The 16,426-nt window shown below is 29.2% G+C and overlaps 2 protein-coding genes across 3 annotated transcripts in view; both read left to right on the top strand.

Annotated features, from left to right (window-relative positions):
* The first annotated feature begins 395 nt into the window (after nucleotides 1-395).
* LOC100571668 lies at nucleotides 396-6,151 on the top strand. Of its 2 annotated transcripts, XM_029492754.1 has the most exons (13): nucleotides 396-610; nucleotides 687-790; nucleotides 882-1,300; nucleotides 1,374-1,535; nucleotides 1,668-1,927; nucleotides 2,049-2,201; nucleotides 2,563-2,673; nucleotides 3,097-3,244; nucleotides 3,308-3,373; nucleotides 3,451-3,723; nucleotides 3,952-4,041; nucleotides 4,977-5,070; nucleotides 5,978-6,151. In XM_029492754.1, coding segments are annotated over exons 2-13 (1,803 nt in total). In that variant the 5' UTR covers nucleotides 396-610; nucleotides 687-789; the 3' UTR covers nucleotides 6,004-6,151. The 2 variants fall into 2 exon arrangements, with proteins under 2 accessions (XP_029348614.1, XP_003242316.1); XM_003242268.4 differs by having other exon boundaries at nucleotides 396-790.
* Nucleotides 6,152-11,135: 4,984 nt separating this feature from the next.
* Nucleotides 11,136-16,426, top strand: part of LOC100571833 — a 13,646-nt gene continuing 8,355 nt past the window's right edge. The window contains exons 1-2 of the mRNA XM_008181593.2: nucleotides 11,136-11,371; nucleotides 13,770-13,817. Coding sequence (XP_008179815.2) covers nucleotides 13,779-13,817 — 39 coding nt within the window. The 5' untranslated portion in view covers nucleotides 11,136-11,371; nucleotides 13,770-13,778. The remainder of the gene's footprint in view (nucleotides 11,372-13,769; nucleotides 13,818-16,426) is intronic.

The raw sequence follows: 16,426 nt of genomic DNA, 5'->3' as shown, positions 1-16,426 counted from the left end.
TCTTGGAGAAAAAAATGAAATTGTGCCAGTGAAAAAAAACATTGTAAATTATTTACAGCGATGCCCGCGCGTTGCCACGACTGTCTCGCTCGCTGCACTAGTGCGCAGGGCTCGGACAAAAAAAAAAAAAAAAACGAAAATAATCAATATCCCTCGACTTGTTACGCAACACCTCCTCGCCCGACTTCCGCCGCATAACCACTTTATGACGTATTCCCCTATGAGATTTCGAGACAAGAGCTCACCGCGTAAAGTACGACGGCGCCATGAAGACACGACATTGCCGGCGAGTGGCCACGCCCCACCACACGGTGATGACGTGTCAATCTCGTGATTTTATATTTTTTTTCCTCCATGGATTTTAGGGACAAGTACCTCTATCCCGGACGTACGTCGTATCGAACGGCTCGACATTAAAAAAAATCAATAGGTAGGACGTATGCTATGCCACCACTTTGCGACTCGTTTATCAACGACAAAATAAAGTTGGAAAAATTCGTATTCACGTAACATAATCAGTCGTAATAATTAGTGGCGGCGTAGCATATACCGAGCGTCTATTAGTCGTACGTGTTCGTGTCGTGACGCATATTGTGTGTACGCGTACACTGTAGGTACTTACTACTCGGTGCTTGGTGCCGGTTTATCGATTTATGTTCTTACGGTCTTACTTCTTACCTTTTCAGTTTTTGAAACGCGCGTACGTTTAAGGCTGACCTGTTTCGACGTCTTTGCTGGTCTTGTACGAATTGTTGTAATTGTCCGATAAACATTTGTCAAGCCACAACGAGTGAGCATCATACATACTGCACCTGAAACACGGTGAAAAACTCATAGGTATGTAAAGACATTTAATATGCATCTCTTTCGTTTTTTTTTAGTGGAAGACAAGTCGATTGATAAAGCGGCTATTGTAAATCCGGCGAGACGAATTCCGCCTGGTTATATGGAACAACAGCCTTCACTACACACTAACCAAATACACTTGCAGACGGATTTCACGTCTCCGCCACCTACACATCCCCATGGGATCTGGCTACAATCTTTTTCCGATCCATGGCAAACACAGTTCCGTATGCCCACTCCTGCGCCACAGGCCAACACAACCGTTACAAGCACTACAACAGGCAATAACAATCCTCCCACGTTCAGTTCATCCAGTAACAGAACTAGTTATAGTTCTTATAGATCACCTTTGGCACACCGGAGGTCGTTCGACAACAGTGCATGTCAACAAACACCCCATCAGTATGGGAATACCCCAAGAAACAATTATCCAAGACAGTTCTCTCAAAATGCTGTATGTTACTGGGAATTTTATTATAATATGTATTTTATATTTAATACTGTTGCCTTCTTATTGTCTTTTACAGAATTTCTTTGCTAATTCTCCACAGAATCTACAAATGCCATCATCATCATCAACTCAAAATTGGCCTCAATTTAATCAAAGACCTCGGTTTGTACCAAGACAACATATGCGTATGAATAGGCCTCGTAGTTCCATTCAAAATCAATCAAATAGAACTTATCAGGTTTGAGATCATTATTTATACTTACATTGTGTTTTTAATAGCTTTTACCTTCAACTTTATTATCTATTTGAAAAATTGTTCTATAATTGTTAAAGTTTTCTAAGTTATTAATTAATTCATTGTAAAATTTAGGAAACAAAAATTGTGATTGAATGCAAAACACGGAAGCGCAAATTAAAATCACAACAATTTGGGGAACCACGGCTTGCTCAAAGACCATGGAATCGCGAAGATGCCGTAAAAGCAATCGCTGCCGAGATGAAACTTCAAACACCTAAAAACAATCGACAAATCATGATCAAATTTCCAGATCATCAAATTACGCCGCAAATTGTTCAGAATTTTCATACTGACATTAAATCCGTACATTTCCATACACCAAGTAGTCCAAGGTAAGTAATTTGAACGGCAATCATTAATTAAATTAAATTTTTCCATTTTAATTTCAAAAGTAACGCATTTATTTGGTAAAAACTTAAAATAATAACTATTTTTTTTTAAATTTTATTTTAGGTATTGTTATGTGCAAGTACACCCAAGTGCAAATATTGAAAAAGTTGTAAATGAGCTAAATGAAACTTTTTTCCAACATGAAAAATTGAAGGTAGAAATCAAAGAAAGTCAGTCTGAAGTAAAGACATTGCCGGAGAGCATTGATCCATATACGTAAGTGTCTTTGTTCTAGATCAATATAAAAACTAAAAACTATATAATTTCTATTAAATTTGAAATTATTTGAAAATGTATTTAGTTTTAGTAAAGTACAGATTTGTTGTATAGGTAGTTGATTAATATTACAACAATAGCTTTTTAAAATAATCATTTTTTTGTACTTTAAAAGAAAATATACATTGTAAGTATGTTATATAGTACTTCGTTTTAAATGTTTGTGTATGTAGTTGTAGTATGCATTTTTTTTTAAATAATTCTTTTTATACAACTTCTAAAAGTCATATACACAAATTAGTATCAATATTAAATATAATAATTATTATATTATGGATCATAAAATTATTAATGACTTCAGATTATATCTTGGAAATTTGCCAACAAATATCTCATCTAATGCTGTTAAAGATGAATTTCCAAAAGCCATTAAAGTTGACGTTGGGTTTGCTAGAAAACTTACATTCGCAAGGTAATTTATAAACTATTAATACTATTCAAGTAAAATATATTTTATATATAAGCTAGTGGCATATTTACTTTTTTTGTTTTTTGGCGACATAAATTTTGATATGTTCCCGTACTCGTAAGTACCAAAAACATTGAAAAACTTATAAAAATAACAAATACTGATACATTTTACTGTGTATCACATTTACATATTCATGAAATACTTAAATCTACATTTTAATACCAAATATTTTTCTTCAAAAATAAAATTTGTCATTAATGTTTAAGTTATTATTTTTTTCTCATTTAAGTTCAAAAAATATATTAAATTTTCTAGTGGAAAGGGGAAATACCTCCATACCCCTGCCTACATCATATGTATGTATATGCCACTAGTCTCAGTAATAAATTATTCAAAAATTTTTAATTTAAAATTTTCTATTAGACATGCATTTATTAAATTTTCTAATGTGGAAGATGCGATACAGGCGTATAAAGAAAAATATAATTCGGTTATTGATGGCCGACCGGTTATGTTAAGATTTAGACGTAGCAAAAGAAATGTAAATTCACCTGGACAGGTTGATAAATTAGTAAGTTTTTATTTTTTGTATGAAAAATGTCTAATATTAAAATTGCATAATCTAATTATTTAGCCAAATGAGATGAATGAATTTGATATACAAAGTTTACAAAAAAAAATCAAGACAGAACCTAAAGAAGTAAATATTACTTTATTTCGTAAATGTTGGGTTAATTATTATTATTTAATTTTTACAATAATTAATACTATTTTTAGGAAAATATTGATGAATATAGTCCTTTTCCAACTAATTTATCGGGAGTAGCTAAGACTGAAATGATGGAAAAGAATGAATATGAACCTGATTCAATTAATACATCGAAAGTAGTTAAGACTGAAATGATGGAAGAGAATGAATATGAATCTATACTATCTGAGGATGATATTAATATAAAAACTGAGTGTCCAGATTATGAATATGAATATGATGAACAATATTATGAAGAGGAAGATACAGATATATCTTATACTTTCCGAAGAAATGAAACAGTAAGTATGGATGCAGTGCTTGCTGATAACATTAGTGTTCTGTCCATTCTAATCGATCACAGTGATAATATCACAATACCTACTGTAATTATAATTCATTCACGTTAATTAGGTTTTCAATAACTTTTTATCTTACAAAACAAAACATTAATATTTCAATTTAGGTTTAATAATTATTTTTTTATTTAATGAATTTACCATTATTTAGTTCTTATTATTGTTTTTTAGCTAGTTGAGGATGAAGATAGACGATGGAATGAAAACCCTGATGACAAAGATGAGTTTGATGTGCCATATTCATTTGTATCAAAAAATCAAGTATGTTAACGTAACAGTTTATCCTATTTTACTATTTATATGTACATTTATTACGTAAATATAGAACATTAAAATTATTTTTTTATTTTATTATTTAAGATAAATTTGGGCTGAATAATATGATGGTGTAATTATAATTTAAATATGATTTTTATTTTTTTAGCTTTAATTTTTTAAAGGTAATAAAGTCGAGTATGTCCCTATGTAATACGGGTTAATTATACACCGAGCCGGCCTCGGATTTGACCGCCACGCAGATTGGTGGAGAAATTAGTGTACAATGTTTTATAGAACCAATTTTTGTGCAGGCGGCTAGCAGAGTTTGGCCTCCTTATCTCTGGTCTTCGTGATTTTGACTATGCTTAACGATTAAATATATTCATTATATCATATTGCACGTATATCATCCGTTATGTATGTTGCCAAAATTGTATACTTTTCCCGTAACATAAACATATTATATATAGACAGATTGTTCGATAACAATATCAGACTTAAAATTAAGTAATAGGTATCTTATATTTGCTATTAAATAATAAATCATGTATTAATATGCTGGGGGTTGAATAAAAATTTAATGAATAAATTTAATAAGTAAAATAAAATAAAATAAATTTAATGGACTAATCATGAGCCATTAGGGCCCTTTCACATGGACGCGTATCGTACGCGCGCGTTTTCATTTTACATTGATTAAGTTCATACGCGCCAAACCGGCGAGGGAAACGCGCCATCGTCGGAGTGCCGCGTATGAATTTGACCAATGTAAATTAAAACGCGCGCGTACGATACGTCGCGTATGATACGCGTCCATGTGAAACGGGCCTTAGTAATTGTTTAAGAAACCATAGCTCAGTATTGATTCATTAAATATATAGTGATTATTTATGCAACTCAGCAATAGTATTTTATTATATTTGATTTTTTTATTCAAGGATGAAATTGATGATGGGGGAAGCAACAAAGAAGATCAAAGATGGAACAATTTATCAGATGATAATAATGATGATAATGAGAAACAAACTAAAGGTAAATTTAAAGAGAACATTAAATTAGTATTGATTTACTAGTGAATAAAAAGTTGATTAATAAGTAAAATCGCAATCAGATAATGAAAAACGAGAATATAACTTTAAAAATCAGATGACATTAGTCGTTAAATGATTCAAATTCAAATTCGAAACACACATTACGTTAGTTGTTCACACAACCACATTTTTATGTGTATATTTAAGAATCTATTGTACTGGAAAAGTGTATAATATATTATATTATATTATTTGATAATTATTATTTATAATTATAATATTTTACTCTATTCACTATTGTAAACAATTAATAATGTCTCCTACAGATTACGTTACCGTACAATATTTCTCCCACTTCTGTGTTTTGATACTTTCTACATGAGGCAATCTTTATTATTTATAAACCTTAGTAATAACGACCTAGTATAAGGTAACAGATATCAAATTATAATTTACTTTGTTTACAGACAAAAAAGGGGAAAAAATAAAATAAACACATCATTGTGTCAGAATCTGGTCTAAGTATAATGAATACCACAAATAATATTACATATAGTTAATATTTTTTTAAAACCATATTTAAGGAGACAATAAGTATAAACATTTTAATAAATTAGAAACTACTATTAGAATTTTCATTAATAAAAATATTCAAGAAAATCATTCGCTAATTAATTTACAATAAAAATATGGAGACCTAACCTGTCACCACTATGAACAAAATAAATTGTAATGTACATCACAGATTCAGGAAAAGAAAATTATTATTTATATTAGATTGAATTGGGCCAACCCCGCAACTTATGTGTTTAACAATATTAATGTGGGTTTCAGTGTAAAAAAAAACAAAAATTTTATGTTTACTTTACTTTTAATTACAATAGTTATAGTCTAATATTTCTGTTTAGGTGTCGATCAGCATGGTCAGAAATAAGGGGAAGAAGAAATACAAAATTAAGTTGATAATAGTATGTAGTTATAGTTTTAAGATAACTCATCGGATATCATACTGATACTCTACAGTCATCAGCCCTTAGATGAGTCATACTGTCATGTACTATAGTCTGTTCACCGAGAGTTGACCCACTCGCCCGACGAAAACCTGTCGCAGCCGCGCATGCCACCGCCTCGTTGCAGCGCTGGTGGAGATCGTCGCCAGTAGCAGCTGCCTACTACGACGAGCACTGCCGATCGCCGAACACCGCCGACCAATCACAGACCGCAAGCTCCTACTCGGGGGGTCTGAATGTTCCGGCGGCTCAGTATGCATGCGCGGAAGTGGGTCAACTCTCGGTGAACAGACTATATTAAAATATAAATTATATATTATACATTATATATGTAATCTAAAAATAATGCATTAGTTAAAATGAAATGTTTGTGAAACCCAACTTATATTATGTCATAGATTAGGTTTGATATTTTAATCTTCTAAAAAAGAAATTTGAAAGCAAATCAATACAACGCATATAAGGAGTTCTTTTATTGGATAAAATATTTCTTAGAGAGAGTATCAGTGTAGATTGACCTTTCGTGGATTGGTAGATTTTGTTGAAGGTTTGGATATAGAAAAATGAGCTTCAGAAAAACTATGAAGGATTTACAGATTGTAAAGAAACTTATGAATTTATTGATATATATTTTAATAACATTTTTGATACATTGAATAGAAAATTTCCTGGAGAAGGCATTCGAAAAAATAGTTATGATTTAGAGGTTTATTATATTCTGTGTGGTGTCTTTTAAGTGTTTGCCTGTATGTAAAATTGTGACTGTGTATTATTAAATGTTCACATAAAACTAAAGAAGAGTACTTTAACATTAAAATAATATTACTTAAATATTATTTTGTTAATTTAAGGTACCTATTAAAAGACTCTAAATACTGTAAATGATTTACAGTATTTGAAGACACTTAAGTGACTATAATAATATGACAAATCTTGTAATTTTAGAAATATTTAAGCAGTTAGTAACAATTAATTACAAATTTTACATTTTTGCAAATAATATGTAGGTTATGTTATGTCCAGCAATCAAGCCAATTAATTTGAAAAGGTGGACATTAACTAGTTAGTTGACGGTTTAATTGACAGTAAAAATAACTTAGTTTCTTTCAATTGATTTGTAAATAATACTTAAAGTTAAATTTTTTTTGAAATTTTTGTTTTTATAAAAATATTAATATTAACATTAAAATAATAATAAAATAATGCACTACTATAATAATACAAACATTTCTGTTATTTTTCTAAAATAATTTTGTATATAGAAAAATTTAGTAGGAATAATATTATGAGACCTTAAATTGCTATAAGATTTAAAAACAATTAATATTTGTTAAATTATTAATTAAGATGTGTATTTATATAGTTTAGCATTAAATAATCATGTAAAATAAAATAGGTATTTACGCTGTACATTATTTATTGGAAATTAGAAAGAATACAGACACTCTTTATATAGGAAAAGCAGATTAACTTTTTTTAAACTCAGTGATGTATATTTTCCAGGGTTGGAACCTACAATACAGTAAAGTATAAGACACGTATAAAACATACAGTAGTAACTTCTTAGTTTTGTACGTTTTATACTATATAAAAGTTTTGTTTTATGGCTACACTAAACAGCAAGTATCAGGTATAATTCACCAAGTTGATATGATTTGTAAATTTGTTAAATTATTTTATAAGTTTACACTTTATACAATTTAAAATGTACCTACAGTATATTTTATCGCTATTATAATAAATAATATAATATTTCAAAGGGAAAAAAATGTATTCTTAAAATTCCTTTTATCATAGTTGTAATAAAGTTTTAAACAGGTGGTATTATATGTATAATGTATAAAACATTTTATACCTGTATATTTCCAACCCTAATTTTTTTCCATATTAACTTTTAACTTATAGTGTTAAATGTTTGATTTGTTAACTGTTCACTTCTAATTTGTTGATCTTGTGTTGTCTCAACTTAACTAAATTATTTTCATTAATTTTTCCAACATATTCCCAGCCAGAAAAAAATTTTGAGGGGGCACTTAATTTTTTTCTCTAGCCTTTGAAATGCTAGAATATCTAATTATGACCCTTTGTTCATAAAGTGTATCTACTACTCGTTTTATGACTATATTATATTTATGTTAACAAGTATGGTACCTAGATACATTGGCTACATTTTAATATAACAATGTATTAATATTATTGTAAACCATAGGTTAATGTATTCATCAATATTATTATCATTATATCAAAATGTGTTGTAAACAAAACATTCCATTTTTGGTTCGAATATTATTAAAATTTACTAACAAAAATACAAGACTATATTAGAACTGTTGAAAGCTGGTAGTTTTTTCGTGCAATTAGATCAATAAGCGGAAAAAAATATACTTCCAGAAATCCAATTTTAATTTCGAGAAAAACAATTTCTCCACTTTTTGTGTTTTGTTGGAAGTGATTTTTTTTTTTTAGTAATTCAAAAGTAAAAGTGAATTTTGAAAAAAAAAAAAAAAAGAAAATATTACTCCGGTACTATAATACTAATATTAAACAATACTACAGATCATAAATCCATTTCCTACATAATCTAGAAAAGAGATTAAGATTAGGAATTCAAATGTTTCCAAAAGTAAAATAGCCAAAAGGGCTTTTGGTACTGGGTGAATTTGTCTTCCATTTTTTGGGAGTTTTGTGGCACATGTAAGTTGAACATTTTTTAATCACAAAATGTAGTAGCATGACTGGGGTTCAAGAATCTTAGCCGTCGTTTATCTTAAATTACATAAAGCGTTCAGGGAACTCGCATACACTAATGATTAGTCACTATACACATAGATATAGTACTAACGATGGATGTACAATATTTCCTAAATCCGACCCCTTCAAAATGGTTCACTTCGACAGCCTTAACTTTTAATTTTTATCAAACATATAATATAATATAAAAAAAACTAAAAAAAATTTCGGGGAGGGCACGTGCCCCCAGTGCCCCCTGCTGGCTACGGCACTGTCACCTTTGCTAATCAGGATATGATAATTTATGTTTTGTGTAAATAGAATGCACCTACACTACCTACATGTCAATAAAAAAAAAAGGTGGGTAAGTGGATGTCGCTCTGCTGTACAGTATGTTACAAGTGGGTCACTGTAATGGATAGTATTAAATTTGAATTCAATGTATTTCAAATACAATATCATTGTAATAGAAAAATGATTCTGAGCGAAAATGGTCAGTCAGTCAGCCTATGATATTGATAAGTATATTTGATGATATTATTGTGAATAAAGTAATTTATATAATATAACCTATTTACGTGTGACATTGTTTTAAATTTTTAACCCTTAGCTATAAAAGTTGAACAGTTTATACATGTTTAACTAATAATAATTATTAAATTTTGTCAAAATTCGAACTTTTAATGCTTATAAAAAATATTTATGCGTTTGTATTTTCAATGTTTTTCAACTGCTATTGTAACAATATATGAGGAGCCTTGCATTCAATTTTCACGCTTTTTTACCGAATAAATATATTTTTATTGATATTTATAGAAAAAAAAACTAAAAAAATTGGAAACTGACAATGGCCTTAAACAGCACAAAAAGCGTCAAAATATTATGGTGTATAGAAAATGAAAATATGAACATTCAGTGAAATTGTTACATGAGAAATTGAGTGAATATCAAATGTTGTAAAAATATGAATTTCAAACGCTTATAAAAATTTAATTTGACTTTCTTGTAGACATTTTTTTTTTTGATAAAGATAGATAAACTTATGAATGTATTACATTTTCAAATCTTAGATTTAAAAAGAAAAATTTTCGTCATTTTTACGTATTTTGTCAATATTTAAACTTTAAACTTATAAAAAAAAATTGTGACTGGATTTTTTCATCTGCCTTTGAAACAATACACTAGATTAAATCCGTACAATTCCATACCAAGTAGTCCGAGGTAAGTAATTTGACCGGCAATCATCAATTAAATTAAATTTTTCCATTTTAATTCCAAAAGTAATGCATTTATTTGGTAAAAACTTAAAATGATGATTTTAAATATGATGAATTAAAAATATTTTTCATAAAGTATAATACTGTATTATTTATCAAATTTGGTTTACTAAAATATTAATCACTATACGTCCATCTCGCCAATACATCGTTAATTAACATTGGAACAATCAAACAGTGGCTTTTACGATTTCCGAATGTGTGCTACCTATATCATATATTACATTAGGTATGTAGCCGTATAGGGTACGTAACACGTCCGTAACAAATACATAACACAAACTGGTCTTCTCGTGACGGTTCATCCGAATATGTGGCAGCTTCGGCATGAAGTAATTTGCATGTACTACGAACCGAGATATCATGCAAATACAATTTAAAACAATATTTTTCGTGTTAAAATAACTTTGGATAAATCGAATGCCGTTCCTAGGTAATTCATCTTTGAGGGACAGTCTTCTTTTCGGCGTTCTAGTATTTTGGTTCCATCCATAACGCTTTAGATTAGATTGACCATTCGGCGGCGATTGGACCTATTTCCAAAATATTACTCGTGTCGTACCTACAAGACTATAGACATATTGTTTTAATTAATGCCACACGGGTAAACCGTGTCGTGGATAGTTACACGTAAATCATGTGACATTTACCTGTGGCTGTAAACTAACGGACAGCGCTTAGAGAGAGAGAGAGAGAGAGATAGCTCAGTGGTACGATATAGGGTAAAAGAGAAAAGTGAACGTGGGGGAAATGCAGCATAATATTTGGTTTCATACGTCTATTATTTCGCCCTTTATGTTCTTCCTCTTTCTTCTCTCTTCGTAATTTCTTCTTTCTTTGTCTCATACGATTCCCGTCCATTGACGGTTTGGGCGGCGGAGTGCGATGTCCATTAGTCTATGGGACTACAACTATGCGGATGGCGGCGATATATCGATTTTTCTATCGATATTATAGTGTTATCGATATTTTCCCGGCGATAATATCGTGATATCTGTTGAATCGTGATAGAAAGTATTATCTGGTAACCGACGACCGTTACGGAGTGGGCATGGTCACCCGCCATTTCGCGACTAAAGTTGTCTAAACCATACCCTTATCAACGCGTCCTGAATGTCGTGGTGAGTCTGCTGTTTGTGTGGAATTTTTGTAGAACTAATATAAAATCATTTCTCGACTAACCGTCGCGTGAATTCCTTAACCTGCCGATTTTCGCTCTACGATCAAAACACTCGTAACTCAATTAATATTATTGTGTTCTACACAGCAGTCTGAGGAAAGAAAAGTGAGCATTTTTAATTATTACATATCTGAATCTATGTTTAAGAGGACACTACACCTGTAGTATGTGTTGTCCATGTCTTACAAACTGTTTTGTGCGGGTAACGACCAGTAGCGGCTCGTGAGTAAATATTCTGGGGAGACTTAAATTATATAGCATAAATTCCATGTAACAACGAACAAGAAAACATCTTTTTTGAAAATATTTATTATACTTATTAATACTTCAATTAGTTTAGTTAATATTTTTGACTTAATTTAATGCTTATAAAAATGTAAAAAGTAATAAATATTAGACGGATATAATAATTATTAAATAATTAATAAACCGTGAATAAAACGTCTAAAACTAGTAAAACTAATTAAACACGGGCTACATGGCGCAGCGTCACGGCGATTACTGTCGTGAACCCAGGTTCAATAGCGTCTATGATACGCAGCTTATTCTCCCCGGCTCCCTCCGACCAACCAGCCATGCCTAACTTGTTACGATTGCAACTGACGGGCTTCAGTTCCACTGAATCGGCGACCATCGTAATGAGTGGTAATGACCTGCAGAAATGACTAAAATAGTATTTCTATCGAGATAACTATTAATTGGTTTTTGATTTCGTGACTTTCAATTTATAATAATAAACAATGAAAACGATATAATATATTTTCAATTCAAATAAAAATATTTCTATACATAATTATTTTTAATTAATTATATTATTTACAAGTAGCTAGTTTATTTTTAAGGGGAGACGCAGGTAACAACCGCTGGGGATGTAATACAAGCTAATTTTCACACTATAAAGGATTTAGTATGCAACATTGTTTTTATTTTACCAATATCAGATGTAAAAGAAAAGTTACTCAAATAAAATAATGAATTTTTAAACAATAAGAACTTTTTCTTACCTATTTGTGATATAGAAAAATTAAAAACAATGTTGCATAGTCAATGTTCTCCTCTTTCTAGTGTGAACATTTGGTTGCTTAACTTGGACTACGACCTGAGTGGTTCTTACCCGTGCAAAACCGTTTTTTCTATGTTTTACATTTGTAATACTGAGACAACACATGCAGGTGTAGCGTCCTCTTAATATATTCATAAAATGTATATATTTTTTTATTATATATGTAATTTGTATTTAATTATTTAAGTATTTTTTTCCCCAAAAAAAATTTTTAAATTTAGTTAATTTGTCAATTTTTCCAATACAATTCAACTTTTAATAATTTTATGTTATATTATAGCAAGTGCATATTTAGATGGTATAGTTACACCATAGCAACATATATTTTTTTAAATTATCAGTTTTCCACCACCTATTTTTTATAACAAATAATCTGTATAATACTATTATGTAAGGATAGATCGAACCATCACAAAATAAATAATAATAATACTAATAATTTAGTATGTTAGCAACAATAGGACTTAATTTTGCTCCAGCTGATAGTCTGACACACCATACTGTCCACAGCTCTTGTTAATTTTACCTCATTTAATTTGTTAAATTATCTGGCAAAGACCAAAAGACAATTTCACATTACCTCACCTAAATACCTATATACTATCATATTATGTTCTACCAACGAAAAGAGTAAAACTAGGCTTATTGACGGAATTGGCGAACACGCTGGATATCACAAAGTTGTGGACATGCCTATTTATTATGTAGTTCGTGGTGAGTCAAACTACGATTTTCATGAACTAGAAATTCAAACTTCTTTTATTTCTCAAACTCAATCCATTTTTTACTTTAACATTTAAACTCAATACAGAAAATTTGTAAAAACTGATAAAAGCTATATGGGAAATAAAAATAGTATTCTGGGGTGTGGCTATTTATATTTATATTAGTATTTTAACTTAATTTTTCTTAAACTGTTCAAAATGTTATGTTTGAAGTACCTATTCAATGTGAGTATTCATTTCCAGTAAACTTCAAATTTGTTTGAATTTCTCAAAGTAGGGATAAAGTTCAAGAACTCATCGTTACTATCATCACAGATGATATTTTATATAATAGAAGTTTAAATATAACTTTTATCGAGACTTTTATATAATCTGTGCTATGTAACTAATAATATTTTAGGTATATTTTTTTCCGTTTGATTTTGAATAAGTTTTTGTATTTTTTACTTTTTCAACATGTTTATTTGAATATTTTATATTTTTCATGCCTATCTATATTTTATCAATTTTAATTTTTAACTTCCAAACCCCTAGTATGGAATAATATGAATTCCTCTGTGAATTCCATATTTTGACTTGTATGTGTTAATTAATTTTACTATGGGTTATAGTTTTTCACACCTACAAATTAATTTTCAAATATATATATATATATTTATCTTTTATAACTTAAAAAATATATTAATAATATTTTGGTAATTTTGTATTATTCTAGGTATCAACGATGGATAAATCGGAGGGGAAGAAATCTGCTGGTTTAAAAGTAATTATTAGATTTTTATATATTAAATAAAAATTATATTTACTAATTCTATGCCACATTGATTTTTTAACAATATGATTTTAAAATAATATGATACTTTGGTAAATAACTACTTTATCGAGTGACTTTTTTGCAAACAACCAATGTATGCTAAAAACAATTTTAATAAACAACTTCTGGTTCTAACAGCATAATTTAAACAGATGGTAACATGGTAATACTGCTGTTATAATTGATGACTATATGCAGGGACGGATTGGCTGGGTGGGTAAATGGCCATACCCACCCAGGCTCTCTATAAATTTTATGTTTGGGCCTCGAGTTATATATTTGTTATTTTTAATGACTTTTCAATTCCACACCGTGAAAATGAAGAATACAATATAACAGTACTATACTCTATTCAGAATAAGAATTCCTACTCGCTTGATGAAAACTCGTCTTGTTTGCACATGTCTGTTGCCACCAGTTGGCGCTGATGTTTGCAGCAACGCCCCCGCCAACGTTCCGCAGGTGTATATGTATACCATAGCGACCAGTGACGGTAGCCGTCGACAACTGGCGATCAATCACAGCGCAGCCGACACTAGCCAGGAGGGTCTGACAGCTGCCGGCGTTTCAGTTGCGTGCGTGAAAGTGGGAATTCTTATTCTGAATAAAGTATATTTATAAAAATAAAACAACTGGAACAGTCCGACTGCAGTCACGGAGGCTATAAAAGTTATTTTAAATTCATTTTTGGAATTTATCCCTGAATTTATTATGTAATGATACACGTTAATAGATGCTACTAGTAGAAATTCTGGATCACTTAGTAATTTATTAATTTTATATTTTATATTTTATTAAATTTATTTTAATAGTCATAATTAGAATTATAAATATTATTTAAATTAAAAACATTACATTTTTTTTGAAGTTTGATATTCTGAGTGGAATGATGAATGTATTGATTTTACAATGATGTGTGTTTTTTTATTTTTGTGTCTTGTCATCGCCTCTTAGGACAGTAAATATACTTAGATTTTTTAGAACAGTATCTTTTCTCATAGGAGAGTAACACGAAAATTAGCAAATTATTTTGAGTTAGAAATTCATAAAAATTTTTCTTTTTAAATCTAAGATTTTGAAATGTAATACAAAATTCTTCATAAATATGTTTACCTTTATCAAAAAAAAAAAAAAAATGTTTACAAGAAAGTCAAATTAAATTTTTATGAGCGTTTGAAGTTCATATTTTTACAGTATTAGATATTTACTCGATTTCTCATGTAGCGATTTTCTTGTTTTGTTTTAAATCAAAAACGAACCACTTTAGATACATGAAAATTTGACTGATTGTTTATATTTTCATTTTCTATGTACCATAAAATTTAGACTCTGTTTGAACTGTTTACGGACATTGTCAGTTTTCAATTTTTTTAGTTTTTTTCTATAAATATCAATAAAACTGTATTTGTTGGGTAAATAAGCGTAAACATTTAATGCAAGAATCCTGATATATTGTTACAATAGCAGTTAAAAAATACTAAAAATACATAGGCACAATTTTTGTATAAGCATTTGTAGTTCGAATTTTGACAAAATTTATCAAATTTAAAATTTAATAATTATTTTGTAGTTAAAAATGTATAATTAACATATCACAATTTACAAATTACATTGTTATGACTTATGATTATTGACCAATAATGGTATTTTCCTTAAACTACTAACAGTGTTAGGCATTATCTAGATAAATTATCTTGATACATTTTTCGTATATTTTATCTCATCTAGAGACTAACTTTTAAATGATTTATCTATTATCTTATCTAGACAATAAAAATGGTCTTTTTTTTAAATTATCTAGATAATTATTTACTCTATAGTCTATTTTTATTTTTATGCAATATTTATTCACACAATTTCACTGCATTGTAATAATATGACCCGTCCATCTACAAAAAGTTAATATAGAGTTAATGTGTTAATACACAATATGGAGAAAAAAAATATTTGTTATCAACAATATTCTTTCCGATAAAAATTAAAAACCAAAAACTATTAGGTATTATGGCATGCAATTACCAGTGACAAAATTCTAAGAAAAAAAGTTTTTTACTAAAGTACTGTATCTCTATTCAATATTTCAATCATAATGTGGGCTTGAAAGGTTTAAATGTTTTTTTTTATGTAACATAAAATAAATGAAATATCAATGTAAATTTATAATATTTTTTTATAATCAGCTATCAGCTAAAATTTTTTTTTTACATAAATTATCTAAATATTATCTAGATGATTATATTGAAAAATATCTATTATCTTATCTAGATAATTATTGGATTATCTATGCCTAATACTGATTACTAATTATTACACGGTCTAGGGTCTGGTGATACGTTCCTACATGATACAAATCACATATTAATATCATAATATGATTTTTTCAGACAAGTTACAATTGTTAGATATCTAATCCAATAATCTAATATAATAATTTAATGTTTAAATTTAATTTAATCGTAAGTTTATTTTATATTTTATTTTTTGTTACGCATTAATTTCGTGTAAAATTTATGATTTACATGCAATGGTTACATATAGTATGTATTGTTTAGTGCAGA

This window comes from Acyrthosiphon pisum, chromosome X, assembly GCF_005508785.2.
Source record: "Acyrthosiphon pisum isolate AL4f chromosome X, pea_aphid_22Mar2018_4r6ur, whole genome shotgun sequence".
Classification (NCBI taxonomy): Eukaryota; Metazoa; Arthropoda; class Insecta; order Hemiptera; family Aphididae; genus Acyrthosiphon; species Acyrthosiphon pisum.
This window is presented reverse-complemented; position numbering and strand designations above follow the sequence as displayed.

Coding starts and splice junctions, on each gene's coding strand:
- LOC100571668 (XM_029492754.1), top strand. Junction 2,202..2,562: donor GAGAGCATTGATCCATATAC/GTAAGTGTCTTT, acceptor TAATGACTTCAG/ATTATATCTTGGAAATTTGC. Junction 3,724..3,951: donor CTTTCCGAAGAAATGAAACA/GTAAGTATGGAT, acceptor ATTGTTTTTTAG/CTAGTTGAGGATGAAGATAG.